This window comes from Rhinoderma darwinii, chromosome 6 (genome assembly GCF_050947455.1).
Source record: "Rhinoderma darwinii isolate aRhiDar2 chromosome 6, aRhiDar2.hap1, whole genome shotgun sequence".
In the NCBI taxonomy this organism is placed as follows: Eukaryota; Metazoa; Chordata; class Amphibia; order Anura; family Rhinodermatidae; genus Rhinoderma; species Rhinoderma darwinii.
This window is the reverse complement of record NC_134692.1, coordinates 139276067-139303826: the sequence shown is the minus strand read 5'-3', so window position 1 is coordinate 139303826 and position 27760 is coordinate 139276067. Positions and strand designations below refer to the sequence as shown.

Genomic DNA, 27760 nt, shown 5'->3' with positions numbered 1-27760 from the left:
CTTCTTGTATATAGTGATATGGAGCGTGCTGGTATAACCTGGGTATCTTCTGTATATAATTATAGATGTACAGCTGGTATAAGTTATACATCTTCTTGTATATAGTGATATGGAGCATGCTGGTATAACCTGGGTATCTTCTGTATATAATTATATATGTACAGCTGGTATAAGTTATACATCTTCTTGTATATAGTGATATGGAGCATGCTGGTATAACCTGGGTATCTTCTGTATATAATTATATATGTACAGCTGGTATAAGTTATACATCTTCTTGTATATAGTGATATGGAGCATGCTGGTATAACCTGGGTATCTGGTATATAATTATATATGTACAGTTGATATATATACACATGTATTCATGTACTTTATATTTGAATATGATGCAGCTGTGGGACTGGTACATGGTGAGATTTAGTATATTTTATGCATCATCGTGTTCCTGGTTTATTTTAACCCTTCATTTGGCATACAATGCACCTATTATATACCTTCTAAATTAACAAAAATTGTCGATATACTGAATGATATTATATAATATGTTATTGCTCTACAGAGCTGTGCCATAAAAGGGTAAAGGAGTGCCAAATGCCAAATGTTTGGGGTGTATCACTCTATAGAAAAAACTTTATTAAATCTCCTTATGCTCTGAAATGTACTAAAATTCCTTGAATCTAACCGGCACCAAATAGATGCAAAAAAAGATTAGATTATCAACCATCCTGGATTATCAGATGGACAGAGGGAACGGGATGAAAATTACTTTTATCAGTGACATTCTCCAGGAATAAAAAGTTATGTAAAACATGAAATATTGGATTATCAGGCAATGATTTGCCGGACAAAAGCATATTATCGGAATTGGTAGACTCGGGGATGCTGGATTAAAGGACTTTTATTGTACATGTAAGACTATTAGGATCTTGGTGCATTTTTTTCAGCACTAAAAAAATAAAAAAATACAATGCATCTGTGGTCTAATCCATTTTGTTCTGAAATACGTGCACCAAAAAGCAACAGGGCCAATGCACCAAATTTATAGGAAGATAATACGTTTTTAGTGCAGGTCATTTACTAATATGGTGCAATATATCAATATAAAGAAATTACAAGTATAAACCCTCCAGAATGAGAATTGTGGGCTCGGATAGTTTTGCAGTGTATTAAACTTGACAGTAGTGGAGGGCATGTAACTGGAAACAGGGCCAGCATTAAAGGTGCGCGACACAGGGCACATCAGCCTTACCTGCCGATGGGGGCGCCAGTGATGGCCTGACACTCGAGGCCACTTTAACGCCTCATTCACAGTTCCGTTGGCCGTTTAACGGCCGCTAATGACGGTTCCGTCAAACACGGGCCGCACACGGATGGTTAACGTGTGCAGTCCGTTGTTTCACGGACAAAATTCAATGAAAATGCCGAGACTGTTCCGTCAAAAACAGGCAGGAGTAGGACCTGCCCTAATTTTGACGTAATGGCCGCACGGTTCCATTAAAACAACGGAAGTGTGCATGGCCCTATTGAAGTGAATGTGTCAGGGTGTTATCTGTTATAACAACGGATAGCGCCCTGACGAAAAAAAACTGAAGTGGGCCTGAGGCCTTATATTATTTGTATAGACCGTAAAATGACATGTCCTGAGTTTTTGCGGTCCAGATTTGCGGCTGCAGCACGGATCCGTGAAACCCACGATCCGTGGTATGGCATGGGGCCATAGAAATGAATGGGTCCGCAATTTATCTGCAAAAATGCGGATAAATTGAAGACTCACATGGACAGTCGTGTGTATGAGGTCTTAGGCTGGGTTCACACGACCATGTTACGTCCGTAATGTACGGAACGTATTTCGGCCGGAAGACCCGGACCGAACACACTGCAGGGGGCCGGGCTCCTAGCATCATAGTGATGTACGACGCTAGGAGTCCCTGCCTCGCTGCAGGACAACTGTCCCGTACTGTAATCATGATTACAGTACGGGACAGTAGTTCCACACAGAGGCAGGGACTCCTAGCGTCGTACATCACTATGATGCTAGGAGCCCGGCTCCCTGCACTGTGTTCGGTCCGGGTCTTCCAGCCGAAATACATTCCGTACATTACGGACGTAACATGGTCGTGTGAACCCAGCCTTAGGCATTATGTGGCACTGCTACCTAGGCACTGTATTGTATTTTTTCAGTGGTCATCATTTGACACTGTTGTTAAAGCACCAACATGGAACATACAGATTTTTTTTAACTGAAGTTTTGTAAAATCATATGTGCCCTGACGGGCATTTGCATCCTTGCCAGCACCCTCATAAGCTAAATAGAGGCAGAAACTATGCAAGGCAGAATTGGACTCATGCTTAGTGCAGGGCCTGAGGGGGTGGAGCATGACACAGGAACTCTCTCTGTGGTGTTCTTTGAATCTCTGTGTCATGCTCCGCCCCCTTAGGCACTGCATTAGGCATAACACAGTGTATCAGTTTTGCCTAGAGTGTTTCTTTAGAGGGATTGTCCCATCAGGACAACCCCTTTCCTCATGCCCCATTAAGGCATATGTATCTAGTAGAGGCGAAGAATGGAGAATTTCTGGGAAGACTGGCCCCGGCTGATTACCATAAATACAGCACAATTGCACCATGTTAGCAAATGCCCCCTAGTCTGGTGTTGTCATGAAGGATCTGTGAACTCCAGGAGCAATTAATCTGTGACGACACTGCATGCAAAGTTTTATTTTACTTGCTCCTGAGGGACAGAGGATTTGGATTCAAGGAGATTGATTATTAGAATTGTTCTTGGGTTGTGTGAAGTCCATTGCTTTCTGCTGTGACCACTGGAATAATCCCCTACTCATTCTGCTCGAGGAACAAACGTACATTTTAAAAAGTAAAAAAAAAAAAAAACTTTCTTAAAGGGGAATACCAGTTGTCTACAACCAGCATCGTCTTATTCTTTGCACTATATGTTACCAGTGGTTGAATAATCATGCATTGGGTAAGTAGATCCTGCTAAGAGACAGCAGTCCGGCAAGTCACACGAGACACTAGACCCGTACGGCTAATTGCTTTGTATATTGCACCTTTCTGACAACTCGGTGCCCTTTAACCCCTTAACGACCAGGCCTATTTTGGCCTTAATGACCAAGCATTCTTTTTTTTATTTTTCTCATCTTCACATTCCAAGAGTTATAACTTTTTTATTTTTTCGTCGACATAGGCGTATGAAGGCTTGTTTTTTTTTTGCGGAACGAGTTGTGTTTTTCAATGGCACCATTTTTTGGTGCATATATTATATGGATTAACTTTTTTGGGGGGAGGGAATTGAAAAAAATCCCGCTATTCCTGCATTGTTTTTAGCATTTTAAATTGACGCCGTTCACTATGCGGTATAGCTCACGGGTTACCTTTATTCTATGGGTTGGCACGATTTTTTTATTTTTTCAAAAACTTTATTTAACTGTTTTTAATTATTTTTTGAAGTCCCACTAGGGGATCTTCTGATCGCAGATATAATGCTTTGGCATAATTCTTATACCAAAGCATTATTGCCTGTCAGTGTAAAACTGACAGGCAATCTATTAGGCCATGCCTCTTGCACGGCCTAATAGGCATACAGCCAGAGCAGGCCTGGGGACCTATTTTAGACCCCCGGCTGCCATGACAACCTGTCGGTGGCCATCGATCTCATCGCGGGCCGCCGTTGGGTGACAGAGGGAACTCCCTCCCTCTGTCAAAAGATTTAAATGCCGTGGTTGCTATTGACCGCGGCATTTAATGGGTCAAACGGCTGGGATTTAAGGTATCTCAGCAGTTGTAGCGGGAGCCCGGCTGTGAGTCACAGTCGGATTCCCGTGGTGATCGTGAGGCCACAGCTTCTATACCCACGCGATCGCCATCATGTACATGCACGTGGGAATGCGCGAATAGGCTGCATTCCCCGACAGGCATGTGCGTGAATATGCGGGGAGGGGTTACAGGTCATTTCTACCTGGAAGGTAAAATCACCAAAGCACACTGATGCCAATACGCAACGCACACCGTCCTGAAATATAGGAAAAACGCTTTTTTTTTTATGCGCGCAAATTGTACACGCTCGTCTGAACGTAGCTTTAGTCATAATTGCTTGTTCTCCCTAAATTTGTGTCTCCTTCTGTGTTTTCCTAGAGTGACAACCGGAAATGGCCACAACAACTGCTCCTACAGAGGTTGTCACACATGTTCTCCAGACTTCTGGAAGGATAAATCTGGTTGGTTATGCGGCGATAATTTGCCAGTCCCTCTATCCCTGGATTGCTAGGCAGATTCTGCATTCAGGAGTCAAGGAAGATGGGTGACTACTTCAACAAGAGATGTGATGACGGATATTTCCTGTAGTCACTCTTGGAAAATACAGAAAAAAGAAACAGATATGACTAAGAAACGGCTAAACATAATCTTACAAAACTTGTAGGAAGGGAACGACTCAAGGGCGTATATATTTTATATATAGGTGTTAGTGTTTTTTAACTCCAGGTGGAAATGCTCCTTAAAAGGGGCTGTCAGAGGGAATATAGATCACATAGAAGTGGGTCATCTGCTGAGAACCCCCTTCTTTTTGCCAAAGTGGAGAGCCTCTAAGAAAGAGCAGCTGCAGCTCTGGTCAACTCGGGCCGGCAATGTATTACATGGCCGCACATGTATTTGGATGATTTGCTAGTTGCAAATTTTACCATCTAAGCACATAAGGCCTTGAAAAGATTTGTACACGAGAAGGTTGTGAAACTTGAAGACTCCGGTCATTTTCTTACATTTTTGTTGGTTTATCCAAGATGCAACCCATGAGAAGCCCTCAGAACATTGGGCCAAGCCAAGAGCAGGACGAGAATGAAGTCCAGGATATGACACAACTGGAGTGAGTATCACTGAGCATTCGAAATATATTTTGGTACGGTCACATATATTTTATATATATTTTCTAAGTTTCATGTTTGGATCGATCACACAGATAAAAGAATGATATTATGGTCTGCAATTTAATTGAGCGATCCAGGTACAACTTTGTTATACCATGTGCAGAGCCTGAGGGGGTGGAGCATGACAAAGGAATTAAAAAAAAGACCAATGAGAAAATCCCTGTGTCATGCACCGCCCCCCTCAGCCCGGCATTAGGCATAACACTATATCTGCTAAAGAGAAGTAGGGACTATGCAAGACAGAATTGGTGGCAAGGCTTCTCGAGAGTTATGTCCAATACTTAAAGGAACACTCCCGGAAAAACTGGTACACTCTTTTGTGAGGAGCAGTGTATGACACAAATTCTCTCTTTTGTGTTCTTTGACTCTCTGTGTCATGCTCCACCCCCTCGGAACCCGTACTAGGCCCAGCACACCGTATCAGTTTTGCTCGTAGTGTTCATTTAAGCAATTCCCTAATAGTCTCTGTATTTTCTCTTTGACATGGGGTCGGCCATTTCTTGGCATGCTTCATATCTTTTCAGCATTCTGTATATGATATGTATAACATGAATTCATTGTATATGGTGTGTGACGTGGCCATTATTATTTTGCAGGGACCTACAAGAAGCGTCGGTCCTTAACAACCTGAGAAAAAGGTTTGAGCGAGAGCTGATATATGTGAGTATGCCTACGGTGTTTTTTGAGAGCTCAATGTCCAGAGCTGCCTGTAAGGTAATCGTAACTAGCCCCTTCTCCCCTCTCCTAGACGTATATTGGTAGCATCCTCCTTTCATTTAACCCATACAGGATGCTGAATATTTATGGGACAGACCATGTGTTGCATTATGAAGGGAAAGCCTTGGGAGAAACTCCTCCGTAAGTTGTCTTTATCCCTCTTTTCTTATTATTGTGTACATCCTTTCCTTGGATTGATGCTGCAATGAGATATAAGGAGAACGATTCTACTGGCTGCAGATATAGGGAAATCTCAAATTTGATGCATCTGTTTTAATATTGTGCATCAGGGCACAATGGCATCTTTACTTTTTTGGAACGCCTATGGGCAGTCAGTTAGAGCTGAGCTATGACAGCCGTGATGGGAAGTTCCTCCTATGCAGATCTGTGTCCCCATGGTAACAGACTACAAACTGTGTAGTCTGATCCTGCAGTTAGTTTCTGATTGGCTTTTCTCGGAAAGCTGATGTAACAGTGTACTGACCCCATAGACTTTCCAATGAGTTCATACACCGTTATATCGGCTTTCCGACAAAATCCTGTCCGAGACAAAGCGGCTCAGCGATCACCCGAGTGCTTCTGCTGCTTCATTTTAGCCATCGGTGGAGGTCTCAGTGCTCGATCAAAACGCCCCCCACCGGTCAAAACGTCTGACATGTCGGAAGTTTTCTGAAATTTTAGTTACCATTTAAGGCTGGGGCTGCTCAATGATTTTTTTCCCCCCAAAGGCAATAACTAAAGGCATTGTGACCGTGAGTTTCACATGATTGGTATGAGACTTTTAGTTGTAGGAATGCCCCAGTAAAGTGTATTAATTACCCAGTCACTGTAAATGTATTTTTTCCAGACATCTTTTTGCAATTGCAAATATAGCCTACACCAAACTGATGGATGCCAAACACAACCAGTGTATTATTATTAGGTGAGTGATGATTTACTGTGCATGCTGCGATCTCATTCGCTATTTAAAAAATATTTTCCAACTTCTTGAGATCCATATTCTTGTCCATAGATGGCAGTATTATAGTAGTTATATTCTTGTATATAGGGGTCAGTATTATAGTAGTTATATTCTTGTATATAGGGGGCAGTATTATAGTAGTTATATTCTTGTATATAGGGAGCAGTATTATAGTAGTTATATTCTTGTATATAGGGGTCAGTATTATAGTAGTTACATTCTTGTATATAGGAGCAGTATTATAGTAGTTATATTCTTGTATATAGGGGGCAGTATTATAGTAGTTATATTCTTGTCCATAGATGGCAGTATTATAGTAGTTATATTCTTGTATATAGGGGGCAGTATTATAGTAGTTATATTCTTGTATATAGGGGCAGTATTATAGTAGTTATATTCTTGTACATTGGGGGCAGTATTATAGTAGTTATATTCTTGTATATAGGAGCAGTATTATAGTAGTTATAGTCTTGTACATAGGGGGCAGTATTATAGTAGTTATATTCTTGAATATAGGGGCAGTATTATAGTAATTATATTCTTGTATATAGGGGGCAGTATTATAGTAGTTATATTCTTGTATATAGGGGCAGTATTATAGTAGTTATATTCTTGTATATAGGAGGCAGTATTATAGTAGTTATATTCTTGTACATAGGAGCAGTATTATAGTAGTTATATTCTTGTATATAGGGGGCAGTATTATAGTAGTTATATTCTTGTATATAGGGGCAGTATTATAGTAGTTATATTCTTGTATATAGGAGCAGTATTATAGTAGTTATATTCTTGTATATACGGAGCAGTATTATAGTAGTTATATTCTTGTATATAGGAGGCAGTATTATAGTAGTTATATTCTTGTATATAGGGGGCAGTATTATAGTAGTTATATTCTTGTATATAGGAGCAGTATTATAGTAGTTACATTCTTGTATATAGGGGGCAGTATTATAGTAGTTATATTTTTGTATATAGGGGCAGTATTATAGTAGTTATATTCTTGTATATAGGGGGCAGTATTATAGTAGTTATATTCTTGTATATAGGGGGCAGTATTATAGTAGTTCTATTCTTGTATATAGGAGCAGTATTATAGTAGTTATATTCTTGTATATAGGAGCAGTATTATAGTAGTTATATTCTTGTATATAGGGGGCAGTATTATAGTAGTTATATTCTTGTCCATAGATGGCAGTATTATAGTAGTTATATTCTTGTACATCGGGGCAGTATTATAGTAGTTATATTCTTGTATATAGGGGGCAGTATTATAGTAGTTATATTCTTGTATATAGGAGCAGTATTATAGTAGTTATATTCTTGTATATAGGAGCAGTATCATAGTAGTTATATTCTTGTATATAGGGGGCAGTATTATAGTAGTTATATTCTTGTATATAGGGGAAGTATTATAGTAGTTATTTTCCTGTATATAGGGAGCAGTATTATAGTAGTTATATTCTTGTACATAGGGGGCAGTATTATAGTAGTTATATTCTTGTACATAGGGGGCAGTATTATAGTAGTTATATTCTTGTATATAGGAGGCAGTATTATAGTAGTTATATTCTTGTATATAGGAGGCAGTATTATAGTAGTTATATTCTTGTATATAGGAGCCAGTATTATAGTAGTTATATTCTTGTATATAGGGGGCAGTATTATAGTAGTTATATTCTTGTATATAGGGGGCAGTATTATAGTAGTTATATTCTTGTATATAGGGGAAGTATTATAGTAGTTATTTTCCTGTATATAGGGAGCAGTATTATAGTAGTTATATTCTTGTACATAGGGGGCAGTATTATAGTAGTTATATTCTTGTACATAGGGGGCAGTATTATAGTAGTTATATTCTTGTATATAGGAGCAGTATTATAGTAGTTATATTCTTGTATATAGGAGCCAGTATTATAGTAGTTATATTCTTGTATATAGGAGGCAGTATTATAGTAGTTATATTCTTGTATATAGGAGCCAGTATTATAGTAGTTATATTTGTAATGGCAGGAAGGAGGTGAAGGGAAAGTGAGCCCTAATCTACCCACCGCCCTGTCCCTGCCTACTTGCAACGACCCGCCCTAGGCGACGAGGTACAACTGGGCGGCGGTCCCTACGCTGGCTAAGTGCACAGGAAGACAAACAGGGAACACGCAAGGGAAGGGGCAGTAGCCACGGAACGCCACGAGGAAACGGGGCGGCGAACGAACAGTCAGGACCAGGACGAAGTGAGTACACCCGAGCAGGCACGGAGACAGAAGCAAGCCAGGGCAAGCAAGCAGGTCAAGCAGAACTGCAGCAAGGCAGAAGCACGGCAGAAGCAGGCTGGAGCAAGCAGCAGTGGGGCCAGGAACCCAAAAGAATTACAAGCACTGAGGGAGAGCACAGGGCAGGTAATAAAGGGCAGGGGGCGGAGCTAACTCCGAGAGACCAGGCCGCGATAGGCTCTCCCACTCCTGAGCCTGCCACCCTGGTTGGTGGGAGATGGTGTCAGTCGAGCAGGTCTGGCCTCAGGTGTGGATTGATTAATCCCAGGAGTATAGCTAGATGAAGTACCTGGCAGATCCCTAACAGTACTCCCCCTTTTATGAGGGGCCACCGGACCCTTACTAAGGGGACCCGGTTTAGTGGGGAAGAGGAGGTGGAACCTCCTGATCAATACCCCAGCGGGAACATCACGGGCAGGTACCCAAGTCCTCTCCTCCGGCCCGTATCCTCTCCAATGGACCAGGTACTGGAGGGAGCCCTGGACCATCCTACTGTCCATAATCTTGGCCACCTCGAATTCCACCCCCTCAGGGGTGAGAACGGGAACAGGAGGTATCCTCGAGGGGGACCAGGACGGGGAGCAGCGTTTAAGGAGGGAGGCATGGAAGACGTCATGTATGCGAAAGGATGGGGGGAGCTCCAGACGGAAGGATACAGGGTTGAGGACTTCAATGATCTTATAAGGTCCAATAAATCGGGGAGCAAACTTCCTGGACGGGACCTTAAGGCGCAAGTTCCTGGACGACAACCAGACCAAATCCCCGACGACAAACCGGGGGTTAGCAGAACGTCTACTATCCGCCTGAATCTTTTGTGCGCTCTGGGACGCCTCTAGGTTCTTCTGAACCTGGGCCCAGACAGTGCACAGTTCCCGATGAACCTCCTCTACCTCAGGATTATTGGAACAACCAGGGGAGACGGAGGAGAACCTTGGGTTAAACCCGAAATTACAGAAAAACGGGGAGACCCCTGACGAGTTACTGACCCGGTTATTCAGGGAAAATTCAGCAAGGGGAAGGAATGAGACCCAATCGAATTGACAGTCAGAGATGAAACACCTTAAATATTGTTCCAGGGATTGGTTGGTCCTTTCCGTTTGGCCATTAGTTTCGGGATGGAAGGCGGAGGAGAAGGACAGATCAATCTCCAACTTTTTACAAAAAGCTCTCCAAAATAAGGAAACAAATTGTACCCCTCTGTCAGAAACGATATTGACTGGGGCCCCATGGAGACGCAGGATGTGTTTCACAAACAAAGAAGCTAACGTCTTGGCGTTAGGTAGCTTCTTAAGGGGCACAAAGTGGCACATCTTGCTGAAGCGGTCGACTACCACCCACACCACCGACTTGCCCTGAGATGGAGGCAAATCGGTGATAAAATCCATGGAGATATGGGTCCAAGGTCTCTGGGGAATGGGCAAGGAACGTAGTAGGCCCGCAGGTCGGGACCTAGGGGTTTTGGACCTAGCGCAAACCTCACAAGCGGCAACGTAAGCCCTAACATCTTTAGGCAACCCAGGCCACCAATAGTTTCTGGTAATGAGGTGTTTGGTGCCCAAGATGCCAGGATGACCAGATAGAGCGGAGTCATGGTTTTCCCTGAGTACCCTCAGCCGGTATTGCAGGGGAACAAACAGTTTGTCCCCAGGGACGTTCCCGGGAGCTGCACCCTGATCAGCCGCGATATCAGAAGCTAAATCAGAATCCGTGGCAGAGACGATTATACCAGGGGGTAAAATACAAGCGGGATCCTTCTCGGAAGGAGGATTGGCCATGAAACTACGTGACAGAGCGTCAGCCTTAATATTCTTGCACCCAGCCCTATAGGTAACCAAGAAATTAAATCTGGTAAAGAATAGTGCCCACCGAGCTTGTCTAGGATTAAGCCTCCGGGCCGATTCTAGGAAAACCAGATTCTTGTGATCCGTAAGGACCGTTACCTGGTGTCTGGCCCCCTCCAGGAAGTGCCGCCACTCCTCAAAAGCCCATTTAATGGCTAGAAGTTCGCGGTTACCAATATCATAGTTACTCTCCGTGGGCGAAAACTTCCTAGAGAAGTAAGCACAGGGGCGGAGATGGGTGAGGGAGCTGGTACCCTGGGACAAGACGGCCCCCACTCCCACCTCGGAAGCGTCAACCTCCACAATAAATGGCTCCTCTTGGTTGGGCTGAATCAGCACGGGGGCCGAGATAAAGCACTTCTTGAGAGTCTCAAAGGCCTGGACGGCCTCAGGGGGCCAATGGAGGACATCGGCACCCTTGCGGGTAAGGTCCGTAAGAGGCTTAGCGACGACCGAGAAGTTGGCAGTAAATCTCCTGTAATAGTTGGCGAACCCTAAAAAACACTGTAACGCCTTAAGGGAGGCAGGTTGGACCCATTCCGCCACAGCTTGAACCTTGGCAGGGTCCATGCGGAATTCATGAGGAGTGAGGATTTGCCCTAAAAATGGTATCTCCTGTACCCCAAAGACACATTTTTCAGTCTTAGCAAACAGATTATTCTCCCGAAGGACCTGGAGCACCTTCCTGACATGCTCCACGTGGGAGGACCAGTCCTTGGAAAACACCAGTATGTCATCAAGGTACACAACAAGAAAATTACCCAGGTACTCTCTCAGGATTTCATTAATAAAATTCTGGAAGACAGCAGGGGCATTACACAACCCAAAGGGCATGACCAGGTATTCGAAATGACCCTCGGGTGTGTTGAACGCAGTTTTCCACTCATCCCCCTCTTTGATGCGGATAAGGTTATATGCCCCCCGTAGATCGAACTTAGAAAACCATTGGGCTCCCTGAACCTGATTAAAAAGATCTGGAATCAAAGGAAGTGGGTACTGGTTCCTTACGGTGACCTTATTCAGGTTACGATAATCAATGCACGGCCTAAGACCACCATCCTTCTTCCCCACGAAGAAGAAGCCAGCACCTACAGGAGAAGTCGAGGGGCGAATGAAACCCTTGGCCAGGCATTCTTGGATATACACCCTCATCGCTTCACGTTCAGGACATGAAAGATTAAATATCCTACCCTTAGGAAGCTTGGCACCAGGCACCAAATCGATAGCGCAATCGTAATCTCTATGGGGGGGCAACACCTCGGAGGCCTCCTTAGAAAACACATCGGCGAAGTCCTGAACAAACTCAGGAAGCGTGTTTACCTCCTCCCGGGGAGAAATAGAGTTAACAGAAAGACATGACATAAGACATTCATTTGGTGAGATCCCCAGTATTCCAATCAAATGTGGGATTATGCAACTGCAACCAGGGAAGACCTAATACCAGATCAGACGATAATCCCTGCATCACCAGTACAGAGCACTGCTCCAGATGCATGGAGCCAACCAGGAGTTCAAAAACAGGAGTATGCTGAGTAAAATAACCATTAGCAAGGGGGGTTGAGTCGATTCCTACTACAGGGATGGGATAAGGTAAATCAATACAAGGCATCTTTAGAGACATAGCAAAATCCACAGACATGATATTAGCAGATGAGCCAGAATCCACGAAAGCACTGCCCGTGGCAGACCGGCCAGCAAACGAGACCTGAAAGGGAAGCAAAATTTTATTGCGTTTCACATTAACGGGAAATACCTGTGCGCCCAAGTGACCTCCCCGATGATCACTTAGGCGCGGAAGTTTTCCGGCTTCTTATTCTTGCGCCTGGGACAGGTGTTCAGTAGATGCTTGTCGTCCCCACAGTAGAAGCAGAGACCATTCATTCTGCGAAACTCTCTACGTTGTCGAGGGGACATGGAGGCCCCGAGTTGCATAGGTACCTCCGAGTCCTCCGTGGAGGGGCGAGGAGACGGGACCTCGGGGGGAATCGCAGAAAAGTCAGAGGGGAGCACACTGAAGCGTTCTAGCTGACGTTCCCTGAGACGTCGGTCAAGTCGTACTGCTAGGGCCATAACCTGGTCAAGGGAGTCAGGCGAGGGGTAGCTAACCAGCAGATCCTTCAGGGCGTCAGATAATCCTAACCTAAACTGGCACCTTAGGGCCGGATCGTTCCACTGAGAAGCTACGCACCACTTCCTAAAATCAGAACAGTATTCCTCAACCGGTCTCCTACCCTGACGTAAGGTCACCAGCTGACTCTCGGCTAAAGCAGTCCTGTCAGTCTCGTCGTAAATGAGTCCGAGGGCAGAGAAAAAACGATCAACAGAGGAAAGTTCAGGGGCGTCAGGAGCCAAGGAGAAGGCCCACTCTTGGGGCCCTTCCTGGAGTCGGGATATGATGATACCCACCCGCTGGTTCTCGGAACCTGAGGAGTGGGGCTTTAGGCGGAAATACAGTCTGCAACTCTCCCGGAAGGAGAGAAACGTCTTACGGTCCCCTGAAAACCGGTCAGGTAACTTGAGGTCGGGTTCTAGAGGTGAGGTGAGGGGTACTACTAAAGCAGCGTCACCCTGATTGACCCTTTGGGCCAGGGCCTGGACCTGTAGGGAGAGGCCCTGCATCTGCTGGGTCAGGGTCTCAAGGGGGTCCATGATAGCGTCAGCGTAGGAGAAATGGTAGACTAGGTAAGGGCTTGTAATTATGTAATGGCAGGAAGGAGGTGAAGGGAAAGTGAGCCCTAATCTACCCACCGCCCTGTCCCTGCCTACTTGCAACGACCCGCCCTAGGCGACGAGGTACAACTGGGCGGCGGTCCCTACGCTGGCTAAGTGCACAGGAAGACAAACAGGGAACACGCAAGGGAAGGGGCAGTAGCCACGGAACGCCACGAGGAAACGGGGCGGCGAACGAACAGTCAGGACCAGGACGAAGTGAGTACACCCGAGCAGGCACGGAGACAGAAGCAAGCCAGGGCAAGCAAGCAGGTCAAGCAGAACTGCAGCAAGGCAGAAGCACGGCAGAAGCAGGCTGGAGCAAGCAGCAGTGGGGCCAGGAATCCAAAAGAATTACAAGCACTGAGGGAGAGCACAGGGCAGGTAATAAAGGGCAGGGGGCGGAGCTAACTCCGAGAGACCAGGCCGCGATAGGCTCTCCCACTCCTGAGCCTGCCACCCTGGTTGGTGGGAGATGGTGTCAGTCGAGCAGGTCTGGCCTCAGGTGTGGATTGATTAATCCCAGGAGTATAGCTAGATGAAGTACCTGGCAGATCCCTAACAATATTCTTGTATATAGGGTGCAGTATTATAGTAGTTATATTCTTGCATATAGGGGGGCAGTATTATAGTAGTTATATTCTTGTATATAGGAGCAGTATTATAGTAGTTATATTCTTGTATATAGGGGGCAGTATTATAGTAGTCATATTCTTGTATATAGGGGCAGTATTATAGTAGTTATATTCTTTTATATAGGAGCAGTATTATAGTAGTTATATTCTTGTCCATAGGGGGCAGTATTATAGTAGTTATATTCTTGTATATAGGAGCAGTAATATAGTAGTTATATTCTTGTATATAGGGGACAGTATTATAGTAGTTATATTCTTGTATATAGGGGCAGTATTATAGTAGTCATATTCTTGTATATAGGGGCAGTATTATAGTAGTTATATTCTTGTATATAGGGGCAGTATTATAGTAGTTATATTCTTGTATATAGGTGCAGTATTATAGTAGTTATATACTTGTATATAGGGGGCAGTATTATAGTAGTTATATTCTTGTATATAGGGGGCAGTATTATAGTAGTTATATTCTTGTATATAGGAGCAGTATTATAGTAGTTATATTCTTGTATATAGCAGCAGTATTATAGTAGTTATATTCTTGTATATAGGAGCCAGTATTATAGTAGTTATATTCTTGTATATAGGAGGCAGTATTATAGTAGTTATATTCTTGTATATAGGAGCCAGTATTATAGTAGTTATATTCTTGTATATAGGGGGCAGTATTATAGTAGTTATATTCTTGTATATAGGGGGCAGTATTATAGTAGTTATATTCTTGTATATAGGAGCAGTATTATAGTAGTTATATTCTTGTATATAGGGGGCAGTATTATAGTAGTCATATTCTTGTATATAGGGGCAGTATTATAGTAGTTATATTCTTTTATATAGGAGCAGTATTATAGTAGTTATATTCTTGTCCATAGGGGGCAGTATTATAGTAGTTATATTCTTGTATATAGGAGCAGTAATATAGTAGTTATATTCTTGTATATAGGAGCAGTATTATAGTAGTTATATTCTTGTATATAGCAGCAGTATTATAGTAGTTATATTCTTGTATATAGGAGCTAGTATTATAGTAGTTATATTCATGTATATAGGAGGCAGTATTATAGTAGTTATATTCTTGTATATAGGAGCCAGTATTATAGTAGTTATATTCTTGTATATAGGGGGCAGTATTATAGTAGTTATATTCTTGTATATAGGGGGCAGTATTATAGTAGTTATATTCTTGTATATAGGAGCAGTATTATAGTAGTTATATTCTTGTATATAGGGGGCAGTATTATAGTAGTCATATTCTTGTATATAGGGGCAGTATTATAGTAGTTATATTCTTTTATATAGGAGCAGTATTATAGTAGTTATATTCTTGTCCATAGGGGGCAGTATTATAGTAGTTATATTATTGTATATAGGAGCAGTAATATAGTAGTTATATTCTTGTATATAGGGGACAGTATTATAGTAGTTATATTCTTGTATATAGGGGCAGTATTATAGTAGTTATATTCTTGTATATAGCAACAGTATTATAGTAGTTATATTCTTGAATATGGGGGCAGTATTATAGTAGTTATATTCTTGTATATAGGGAGCAGTATTATAGTAGTCATATTCTTGTATATAGGGGCAGTATTATAGTAGTTATATTCTTGTATATAGGGGCAGTATTATAGTAGTTATATTCTTGTATATAGGGGGCAGTATTATAGTAGTTATATTCTTGTATATAGGGGGCAGTATTATAGTAGTTATATTCTTGTATATAGGAGCAGTATTGTAAAGGATCTGCCAGGCACTACGTCTGGGTATACTCCCAGGATTAATCAGTCGACACCTGAGGCCAGACCTCTGAGACTGACACCGGCTCCCACCAATCAGGGTGGCAGGCTCAGGAGTGGGAGAGCCTATCGCGGCCTGGTCAGTCGGAGTTAGCTCCGCCCCCTGTCCATTTATACCTGCCGTTTTCTCTTCCTCTTTGCTTGTTATTCTTCTTTGATTCCTGGCCCCACTGCTGCCTTGCTCCAGCCTGCTTCTGCCGTTCTTCTGCCTTGCTTCAGTTCCGTTTATCCTGCTTCGCTCTGCCCCTGGCTTGCTTCCTGCTCCGTGCTCCCGTTTGTATACTCCACTACATCCTGATCCTGACTGGCTCATTCACCGCTCCGTTTCCTCGCGGCGTTCCGTGAGCTACTGCCCCTTCCCTTGCTTGTTCCCTGTTTGTATTCCCTTGCACTTAGACAGCGTAGGGACCGCCGCCAAGTTGTACCCCGTCGCCTAGGGCGGGTCGTTGCAAGTAGGCAGGGACAGGGCGGTGGGTAGATTAGGGCTCACTTGTTCCCTTCACCTCATTCCTGCCATAACAAGTATTATAGTAGTTATATTCTTGTATATAGCAGCAGTATTATAGTAGTTATATTCTTGTATATGGGGGCAGTATTATAGTAGTTATATTCTTGTATATAGGAGCAGTATTATAGTAGATATATTCTTGTATAGAGGGGGCAGTATTATAGTGGGTTATATTCTTGTATATAGGAGCAGTATTATAGTAGTTATATTCTTGTATATGGGGGCAGTATTATAGTAGTTATATTCTTGTATATAGGAGCAGTATTATAGTAGTTATATTCTTGTATATAGGGGGCAGTATTATAGTAGTTATATTCTTGTATATAGGGGGCAGTATTATAGTAGTTATATTCTTGTATATAGGAGCAGTATTATAGTAGTTATATTCTTGTATATAGCTGCAGTATTATAGTAGTTATATTCTTGTATATGGGGGCAGTATTATAGTAGTTATATTCTTGTATATAGGAGCAGTATTATAGTAGTTATATTCTTGTATATAGGAGCAGTATTATAGTAGATATATTCTTGTATAGAGGGGGCAGTATTATAGTGGGTTATATTCTTGTATATAGGAGCAGTATTATAGTAGTTATATTCTTGTATATGGGGGCAGTATTATAGTAGTTATATTCTTGTATATAGGAGCAGTATTATAGTAGTTATATTCTTGTATATAGGGGGCAGTATTATAGTAGTTATATTCTTGTATATAGGGGGCAGTATTATAGTAGTTATATTCTTGTATATAGGAGCAGTATTATAGTAGTTATATTCTTGTATATAGCAGCAGTATTATAGTAGTTATATTCTTGTATATGGGGGCAGTATTATAGTAGTTATATTCTTGTATATAGGGGGCAGTATTATAGTAGTTATATTCTTGTATATGGGGGCAGTATTATAGTAGTTATATTCTTGTATATAGGAGCAGTATTATAGTAGTTATATTCTTGTATATAGCAGCAGTATTATAGTAGTTATATTCTTGTATATAGGAGCAGTATTATAGTAGTTATATTCTTGTATATAGGGGCAGTATTATAGTAGTTATATTCTTGTATATAGGGGGGCAGTATTATAGTAGTTATATTCTTGTATATAGGGGCAGTATTATAGTAGTTATATTCTTGTATATAGGAGCAGTATTATAGTAGTTATATTCTTGTATATAGGGGGCAGTATTATAGTAGTTATATTCTTGTATATAGGAGCAGTATTATAGTAGTTATATTCTTGTATATAGCAGCAGTATTATAGTAGTTATATTCTTGTATATAGCAGCAGTATTATAGTAGTTATATTCTTGTATATAGGGGCAGTATTATAGTAGTTATATTCTTGTATATAGGGGGCAGTATTATAGTAGTTATATTCTTGTATATGGGGGCAGTATTATAGTAGTTATATTCTTGTATATAGGAGCAGTATTATAGTAGTTATATTCTTGTATATAGCAGCAGTATTATAGTAGTTATATTCTTGTATATAGGAGCAGTATTATAGTAGTTATATTCTTGTATATAGGGGCAGTATTATAGTAGTTATATTCTTGTATATAGGGGGGCAGTATTATAGTAGTTATATTCTTGTATATAGGGGCAGTATTATAGTAGTTATATTCTTGTATATAGGAGCAGTATTATAGTAGTTATATTCTTGTATATAGGGGGCAGTATTATAGTAGTTATATTCTTGTATATAGGAGCAGTATTATAGTAGTTATATTCTTGTATATAGGAGCAGTATTATAGTAGATATATTCTTGTATATAGGGGGCAGTATTATAGTAGTTATATTCTTGTATATAGGAGCAGTATTATAGTAGTTATATTCTTGTATAGAGGGTCAGTATTATAGTAGTTATATTCTTGTATATAGGGGCAGTATTATAGTAGTTTTATTATAAGTATTATGATTTAATGATTTCATTTGTTTGCTCTCATCAGTGGAGAAAGTGGATCTGGTAAAACAGAAGCCACTAAGCTGATTCTGCGTTACCTGGTAGCAGTTAATCAGAGGCGTGGTGTGACAAACCAGGTGAGTTATGTACAATAAATCCATCATACTGGCATCAACACATAGACTCCCATCACTGTCATGTCCGTATAGATACTTTTGTATACACTGTGTCCGTGTTCAAATACGGTGGACCCTTGTTCTAGTCAGTGAGCCTTTTCCTGGGATTCCAATGTAAACCCTGAGCAAAGAGATAATTTGAATTTTTAACACATTATCTGTAAACTGATTGTATTGTGGCACATGCCAAGGGTTATGTAGATATACAAGATCTTACTGGATGGATAGGGATGAACACTTTTTTAATATTGTTACAATTTATTTGCATCCTTTTGAAAGAGTTTATTTTATCATGAAGTATTATTTGTATTTTAAGCTGGTCTAACCGTATCTTCCACCTTTCCATATCCACATCTTACTGGATTTTGCAGATAGAGGTATTGTATGTTAGGTATTTAACTTCTTCCTTTGTGATTGAGATCTATCCTATCTATCTATCGATCGATCGATCTATCGACCTATATCTATCTAGATCAAGGGTGTACATACAGCAGAGAAGCCCTATTCCATAGTCATAGTGCAAGTTCACAACACTACACCACCTATCCTGAGACATGAGGCCCTGTGTTTGTTGCCCCCTTATCATTCTTCGCAGGGGAGAGTTGTGGAATCATCTTTCCCCACCTTATTTGGTAACATTTTAGTACCTATGGAGACGAACAGTCTTGCACATGGTCCCCTTGCCCATTGGGAATGGGGACAGGGTCAACTTGAGCTTTGGAGCCACTCTATGTGGACCCCATATCAGCTGCACGGTGTGTTTCTATGGTGCAGTATGTACGCCCTTGCATATGATATTGATATATGTACACCCTCTTCCATGCTTGGTTATATATGTTTGTATGACATAATGTACATCTGGCTGGTGGCTCGGTGTGTGGTTCTAGATGTTCCATGTTTCTCATGCGCTCAGATTCTAGAGGCGACTCCTCTGCTGGAATCTTTCGGAAATGCCAAAACAGTCCGGAACGATAATTCCAGCCGGTTTGGAAAATTTGTGGAGATCTATCTGGAGGAGTGAGTATTAAACTCAGGGATTACATCTTGCATAATCGTGGTCACATATAACGGTGTTTGCCTCACTGACATTCTGCTTTCCCCACAGGGGTGTGATTTGTGGTGCCATAACATCCCAATACCTGCTTGAAAAATCCAGAATCGTATTTCAGGTAACTCTTCCCTTTTCCCTTCCTGCTAAAGCAAAATCTGTAAAGCTCCTGGCTCCCTCTATGTCGGGGCCCCCAATCATTACATGCTGTTTATAGTACTCTGCAGTCCTCTTATGTGGCATAGGAGTCCCCTCAGGTACTAGCGCCCAGGTGTGACTGCAGTCTTGGCACCCCATATTGTTACACCCATGGGAGACGCAGTGGTACCTCCCATATCTTTAGTTTCCATTTTTCATACTGAATTAGAGAAACTTCTTTCTTTTGACATGTAATGTTTATTTTTAGGCCAAAAATGAGAGAAATTACCACATTTTCTATGAGATGTTGGCTGGTCTCCCCTCTCAACAGAAACAGACATTCTACCTTCAGGATGCTGAAACATATTACTACCTAAATCAGGTACAGTATGTCTTAGGAACAGGGGCGAACTGAGAGTGACCTGGACCTCCAGGCATTAAAGTTAATGGGCCCCTTACCAAGCACTATCGCCATGATGCACTTGGTTTGGATAAATAAAGTGCATTTGAGGAGCATTTATCACTTGCATTTTTTTCACCTGGGTCCCAATGCAAAATCTGTTAAAGGGCCACAACCTACCATATCCTGTGACTGTTACCTCTGCATTCCCTGTAGGTACACCCCTTGCTGACTAAGGGACCATGGACCCTCGTGCACTGCCTTAATGCCCATATTGTCAGTCAACCGCTTATTAGGAACTAAAGCTCGAGAAGTTGAGAAAGTTGTCCATATGGGCTCTGTTACGGCATGCCCAGACATGGCGTATTTCTTCCGCAACTGTCCGCATCAATGCCGCACAGAATCTGCGTTGCAGATTCTGTGGCGGATCTGCCCAAAATGTGCAGTAAATTGATGCGGACTGGCCGCTGCGTATTGAGGTGAAGTACTTCCCTTCTCTCTATCAGTGCAGGATAGAGAGAAGGGACAGCACTTTCCCTAGTGAAAGTAAAAGAATTTCATAATTACCGGCCGTTGTTTTGGTGACGCGTCCCTCTTTCGGCATCCAGCCCGACCTCCCTGGCAGTCCATGTGACCGCTGCAGCCTGTGATTGGCCTGTGATTGGCTTCAGCCGTCACTTAGACTGAAACGTCATCCTGGGAAACCAGACTGGAGGAAGAAGCAGGGAGTTCTGGGTAAGTATGAACTTCTATTTTTTTTACAGGTTGCTGTATATTGTGATCGGTAGTCACTGTCCAGGGTGCAGAAACAGTTACTGCCGATCGCTTAACTCTTTCAGCACCCTGGACAGTGACTATTTACTGACGTCGCCTAGCAACGCTCCCGTCATTACGGGTGCACACACATAGTCACCCGTAATTACAGGAGCCCCATTGACTTCCTCAGTCTGGCTGTAGACCTAGAAATACATAGGTCCAGCCAGAATTAAGAAATGTCATGTTAAAAAACCAATACGCATCCGCAGCACACATAACATGTACATGACATCTGCGGACTTCATTGCAGAATTTTGAATCTCCATTGAAGTCAATGGAGAAATTCCGCAATGAGTCCGCAACCAGTCCGCCACACGTCCGCAACAACCATTGTATGCTGCGGACACCAAATTCCGCACTGCAGCCTATTCTCCGCAGCGGAATTGTCCGCAACGTGCAAACGAACCCAACCACAAAGCTGTGGAAGGCAATGGAGAAACGGGTCCGCTGCGGATTTCCGCTGCGGAGTGTCCGCAGCGGAATTCCAGAGCAATTCCGCTACGTCTGGCTATGCCCTTAATGTTTGGATCTACTACACTATACCAGCACTAGCCGCTATAATACTGTCCACTGTGGACAACTATATATCTACTATAATACCGCCCCCTGTGGACAACTATATATCTACTATAAAACTGCCCCGTATGTACAAGAATATAACTACTATAATACTTCCCCCCCTATATACAAGAATATAACTACTATAATACTGTCCCCTATATACAAGAATATAACTACTATAATACTGCTCCTATATACAAGAATATGACTACTATAAAACTGCTCCTATATACAAGACTATAACTACTATAATACTGCCCCTATATACAAGAATATAACTACTATAATACTGCCCCTATATACAAGAATATAACTACTATAATACTGCCCCTATATACAAGAATATAACTACTATAATACTGCTCCTATATACAAGAATATAACTACTATAATACTGCCCCTATATACAAGAATATAACTACTATAATACTGCTCCCTATATACAAGAATATAACTACTATAATACTGCCCCCTATATACAAGAATATAACTACTATAATACTGCCCCCTATATACAAGAATATAACTACTATAATACTGCCCCTATATACAAGAATATAACTACTATAATACTGCTCCCTATATACAAGAATATAACTACTATAATACTGCCCCTATATACAAGAATATAACTACTATAATACTTCTCCCTATATACAAGAATATAACTACTATAATACTGCCCCCTATATACAAGAATATGACTACTATAATACTGCTCCTATATACAAGAATATAACTACTATAATACTGCCGTCTATATACAAGAATATAACTACTATAATACTGCTCCTATATACAAGAATATAACTACTATAATACTGCCCCTATATACAAGAATATAACTACTATAATACTGCCCCTATATACAAGAATATAACTAATATAATACTGCCCCCTATATACAAGAATATAACTACTATAATACTGCCCCTATATACAAGAATATAACTACTATAATACTGCCCCCTATATACAAGAATATAACTACTATAATACTGCCATCTATATACAAGAATATAACTACTATAATACTGCTGCTATATACAAGAATATAACTACTATAATACTGCCCCTATATACAAGAATATAATTACTACAATACTGCCCCCTATATACAATAATATATGTACTATAATACTGCCCCTATATACAAGAATATAACTACTATAATACTGCTCCTATATACAAGAATATATCTACTATAATACTGCCACCTATATACAAGAATATAACTACTATAATACTGCCCCTATATACAAGAATATAACTACTATAATACTGCTCCTATATACAAGAATATAACTACTATAATACTGCCCCTATATACAAGAATATAACTACTATAATACTGCTCCTATATACAAGAATATAACTACTATAATACTGCCCCTATATACAAGAATATAACTACTATAATACTGCTCCTATATACAAGAATATAACTACTATAATACTGCTGCTATATACAAGAATATAACTACTATAATACTGCCCCTATATACAAGAATATAACTACTATAATACTGCTCCTATATACAAGAATATATCTACTATAATACTGCCACCTATATACAAGAATATAACTACTATAATACTGCCCCTATATACAAGAATATAACTACTATAATACTGCCCCTATATACAAGAATATAACTACTATAATACTGCCCCCTATATACAAGAATATAACTACTATAATACTGCCATCTATATACAAGAATATAACTACTATAATACTGCTGCTATATACAAGAATATAACTACTATAATACTGCCCCTATATACAAGAATATAATTACTACAATACTGCCCCCTATATACAATAATATATGTACTATAATACTGCCCCTATATACAAGAATATAACTACTATAATACTGCTCCTATATACAAGAATATATCTACTATAATACTGCCACCTATATACAAGAATATAACTACTATAATACTGCCCCTATATACAAGAATATAATTACTACAATACTGCCCCCTATATACAATAATATATGTACTATAATACTGCCCCTATATACAAGAATATAACTACTATAATACTGCTCTTATATACAAGAATATATCTACTATAATACTGCCACCTATATACAAGAATATAACTACTATAATACTGCTCCTATATACAAGAATATAACTACTATAATACTGCCCCTATATACAAGAATATAACTACTATAATACTGTCCCTATATACAAGGATATAACTACTATAATACTGCCCCCTATATGCAAGAATATAACTACTATAATACTGCTCCTATATACAAGAATATAACTACTATAATACTGCTCCTATATACAAGAATATAACTACTATAATAATTATCTGACTGTTTTTGTGGGATACAGAAGTAGTTTTTTTCCCCCAGTGAGGCACAATTGGCTGCAATTGCCCCAGGGGCTTTTGTTTTGGATCTAGGTCTGTGTAGTAAACTTGGTGGAGATATGTAACTACAATACTGTCACCTATGGGTAAGCATAAGGATCTGTACATGCAGCAGAATAAAAGCTATCTTGCTTGTCTGTGCTTAGCTATGCCAAATTTTGATTCTCTTTATATTTAGGGAGGCAACTGTGAAATTCCTTTTAAAAGTGATGCTGAAGACTTCCGAAGACTCCTGAATGCCATGGAATCCCTCAGCTTCACCATCGAAGACCAGGATAGCATCTTTCGAATTCTCTCTTCCATCCTGCACCTGGGGAATGTCTATTTTGAGAAATATGAGGTAAGAAGCCATGGGTTGCTTCACACCTGTCCATGAGTTGTGTCTGGTATGACAGCTCAACTTCATTGAAGGGAATAGGTTTGAGCTGCAATACCGAACACAACCTGTGGATAGGCATGGCACTGTTTCTCTGAGAATGCTGCCATGCTTTTCTAATCCTGGAGAACCATTTTTAGATTAGTCCAAGACAGATCTAGCTGAGCTGACTAGTACTGACATGGCACTGGTTTCTTTCAGACTGAATCCCAGGAGGTGGCTTCAGTTGTGAGTGCAAGTGAGATACGAGTGGTGTCTGAACTACTACAAATATCCCATGAGGGTCTACAGAAAGCCATTACTTACAAAGTAACCGTGAGTATCAGAAGGTAATGTTAAAAAATCCTGCAACAGGGAGACAGATCCAACTCCTGTTCTTGGTTTTTGCAGGAAACAATGAGAGAAAAGATCTTCACTCCACTCACGGTGGACAGTGCTGTTGATGCCAGGTAAGTTGAAATTTCTGGCAAAGGTTGATCTCCGAGCTGAATGTTAGTACAGCTGCCAACACTGGAAATCCATGAGACGTTAGTCCGTCTCTTGAACCTTTGCAATACTGCTGCGCCAGCAGGATGACAGAACGGAGGGATATTTTTTTTAAAATTGTTCACACGATTGTTGTTATTGTGTATTGCAGAGATGCAATTGCCAAGATTTTATACTCCCTGCTCTTCAACTGGTTGACCGATAGAATTAACAAGCTTATCTACCCCAAACAAGATGCACTGTCCATTGCCATACTGGATATTTATGGTTTTGAGGTAATGAGATTACATGGATTTTCTCTGTATTTACCTGACTTTCATGCCAATATGCTTCCCTTCTGAACTACTGCCATCTTCCTATCTTACTTCTGTGTTGTGTATTTAGAGCGGACCTCTAGTCTGCCATATTGGAGATCCACATTGTCCTGCAATGAACCTAAAAAAATACTTCCTGATTCATACCTCCCAATCGTCCCGGACTCAGCGGGACAGTCCCTCCCGGATACGGGGCAGTGTCCCGCTGTCCCGGGCGGCCGGGGGTATGTCCCACTTTCAACTGTCTCTGCGTCCACATGACGCAGATACAGTTGAACCCCATGCTGAGGCAGGGAGCCATCAGCTCCCTGCTTCAGAATTACTTCAGAGCAGAGGAGCAGAGGGAGCTGCTCCGCTCGCCGAGGACTCCCCAGGCACAGCGCTACTTTAAGCGCTGTGTTTGGGGAAGCCCTTGATGTCACTGTCCATATATGGACAGTGGTATAGCAAGGAAAAGAGGCAGCACTCCAAATGGAAAGTATCCAATAGCGGTTTTTATTTACCCATATGTGTATGGGATGCAATGTTTCAGCTGCTCAATGCAGCCTTTATCAAGCTTGATAAAGGCTGCATTGAGCAGCTGAAATGTTGCATCCCTTACACATATTGGTGAATAAAAACCGCTTTTGGATACATTCCATTTGGAGTGCTGCCTCTTTTCTTTGCTATACCTATGTTTGAGGGATTTACATGTCGGATCCCTGGAGTCTTGCAACCAATTGACCCCTGCGAGGTCTAGCTCCGCTGTCCTGCTTTTACCTTCAAGATTGCATATATGGACAGTGACGTAAGTGGCTACTGATTGAGCGAAATCCCCGTTGCCGATGATCTGGCCGGGGATTCCGCTCCTAGAGGAAACCCCTGAGGCCACTGTCCATATATGGACATTGACGTCCGGGGCTCCTCCTGAAATCTCCGGCCAAAGTTGGTAACGGCTGCTCTACTCAAGGAGTAGCCACTGACGTCACTTTCCATATATGGACAGTAACATCAGGGCTTCCCCCTAGGAGTGGAATCCCCGGCGTATGCTCTGGCTGGGGAGTCCACTCCTAGATGGAGTCCCAATGGTACTATCAACATGGACACTATGGAACTACATAGGGGCACTATCTACATGGGCACTGTGGCACTATCTACAAGTGCACTGGTACTAGGGGCAGCTAGGGGAGCATTATGCTGTATGGGGGCATTAAGCTGTATGGGTGCAGCTACGGGGCATTATACTGTATGGGGCAACTATGGGGGCATTATACTGTACGGGGGCAGCTATTGGGGCATTATTCTGCATGGGGCAGCTATGGGGCATTATTCTTTATGGGGGAATTTGTTTGGGCATTATACTGCATGGGGGCATCTGTGTGGGGATTATACTGTATGAGAGAATCTGTGTGGGCATTTTACTGCATGGGAGAATCTGTGTGGGCATTATACTATATGGGGGCATCTATGTTGGCTTTATACTATATGGGTGCATCTATGAGGTCATTATACTGTGTGGCGGCAGTTACTTGGCATTATACTGTGTGGGAGGCACTATAGGAGCATAATACTGTGTGGGCTGAACCAGTTGTGTATGGGCGGGGATTGGGTGGGATTAGAGACGTGGCTTATCTTTGTGATACTTGAAAGTTGGGAGGTATGCCTGATCCATCCCTATCTTGGCTGCAGCACTATGAAGAGATCAGATAGACTTGTGTAACTGACGTCATTCACTTCCCTGCAGTGAACTCTGCTGACATCTAATGGGAAGGTTTCAAACTACTGTACCACACTATGTGCAGTGGTGGGAACAGGGCCGGCCTTAGGATAGATGGCGCCCCGTGCGAAATTATCTTTTGGCGCCCCACCCCCATTATTAAAAAAAAATGGCCCATAAAAAAATTATAATGCCCCTTTAGTGTCCCCATACAGTATAATAATAATATTTAATAATAATATATTACAACCCCTTAAAGGACACATTATTTTGTCCTCTAATTGTGCCCACAGTATTATGTCCACTGTAGTACCCCTACACAGTATAATGTCCGCTTAGCGCCCCCTGTAGATTTTGCCATACAGCCTCCCTGTAGACAGTGCCATAATCCTCCACCTCCTCCTTGTAGATCGTGCCATACAGCCCCCATCTGCCCCTTGTAGACAGTGCCCCCAAACAAAAACAAAAATTGTACTCACCTAGGCCCCGTTCCCACAACAAACTGAGCTGCTCCACGACGGGATCCTTGCGTAGGCCGGCATGATCCTGTAGCCTAGTACAGATTTTCCCAATCTTTTCGGACTCGAGGCAGCACTGGAAAAATAAAATTTGCTCAGGGCAACCCTAACAAAAATTGTTTAGAGAAGGACAGAAAACGGCTAAGAACAAGCACTACACTCGTAGGGAATGTTCACACATGTTTTTTGTAAGGCAAAAAAAATCTGGCTCAAAATTCCTTCAGGAATTGACAGCGTTGTTTGACCTTTTTTTTTGCGGTTTTGCTCCAAATGGGCGCCGCAGGTATTTTCTGCCTCCTATTAATTTCAATTGGAGGTCAGAGGCGGAAACCACTTGAAGACCATCAGCCCCCCACTCACAGTAAAATGACCATCAGCCCGCCACTCACAAATTCCCCCTATAGGTAGCGCCACACAGCCCCTTGTAGGTAGCGTCACACAGTCCACTTGTAGGTAGCGCCACACAGTCCACTTGTAGGTAGCGCCACACAGCCCACTTGTAGGTAGCGCCACACAGCCCCCTTGTAGTTAGCGCCACACAGCCCCCTTG

General features: G+C 41.7%; 1 protein-coding gene across 1 annotated transcript in view; it reads left to right on the top strand.

The window, feature by feature from the left end:
• The window catches only part of MYO15A (myosin XVA), a 106850-nt gene that overhangs the window by 23727 nt on the left and 55363 nt on the right, over positions 1 to 27760 (top strand). The window contains exons 2-13 of the mRNA XM_075830630.1: positions 4797 to 4879; positions 5537 to 5600; positions 5689 to 5798; positions 6505 to 6579; positions 18324 to 18414; positions 19367 to 19470; positions 19559 to 19622; positions 19908 to 20021; positions 23999 to 24160; positions 24398 to 24511; positions 24587 to 24645; positions 24834 to 24957. Coding sequence (XP_075686745.1) covers positions 4797 to 4879; positions 5537 to 5600; positions 5689 to 5798; positions 6505 to 6579; positions 18324 to 18414; positions 19367 to 19470; positions 19559 to 19622; positions 19908 to 20021; positions 23999 to 24160; positions 24398 to 24511; positions 24587 to 24645; positions 24834 to 24957 — 1164 coding nt within the window. The remainder of the gene's footprint in view (positions 1 to 4796; positions 4880 to 5536; positions 5601 to 5688; positions 5799 to 6504; positions 6580 to 18323; positions 18415 to 19366; positions 19471 to 19558; positions 19623 to 19907; positions 20022 to 23998; positions 24161 to 24397; positions 24512 to 24586; positions 24646 to 24833; positions 24958 to 27760) is intronic.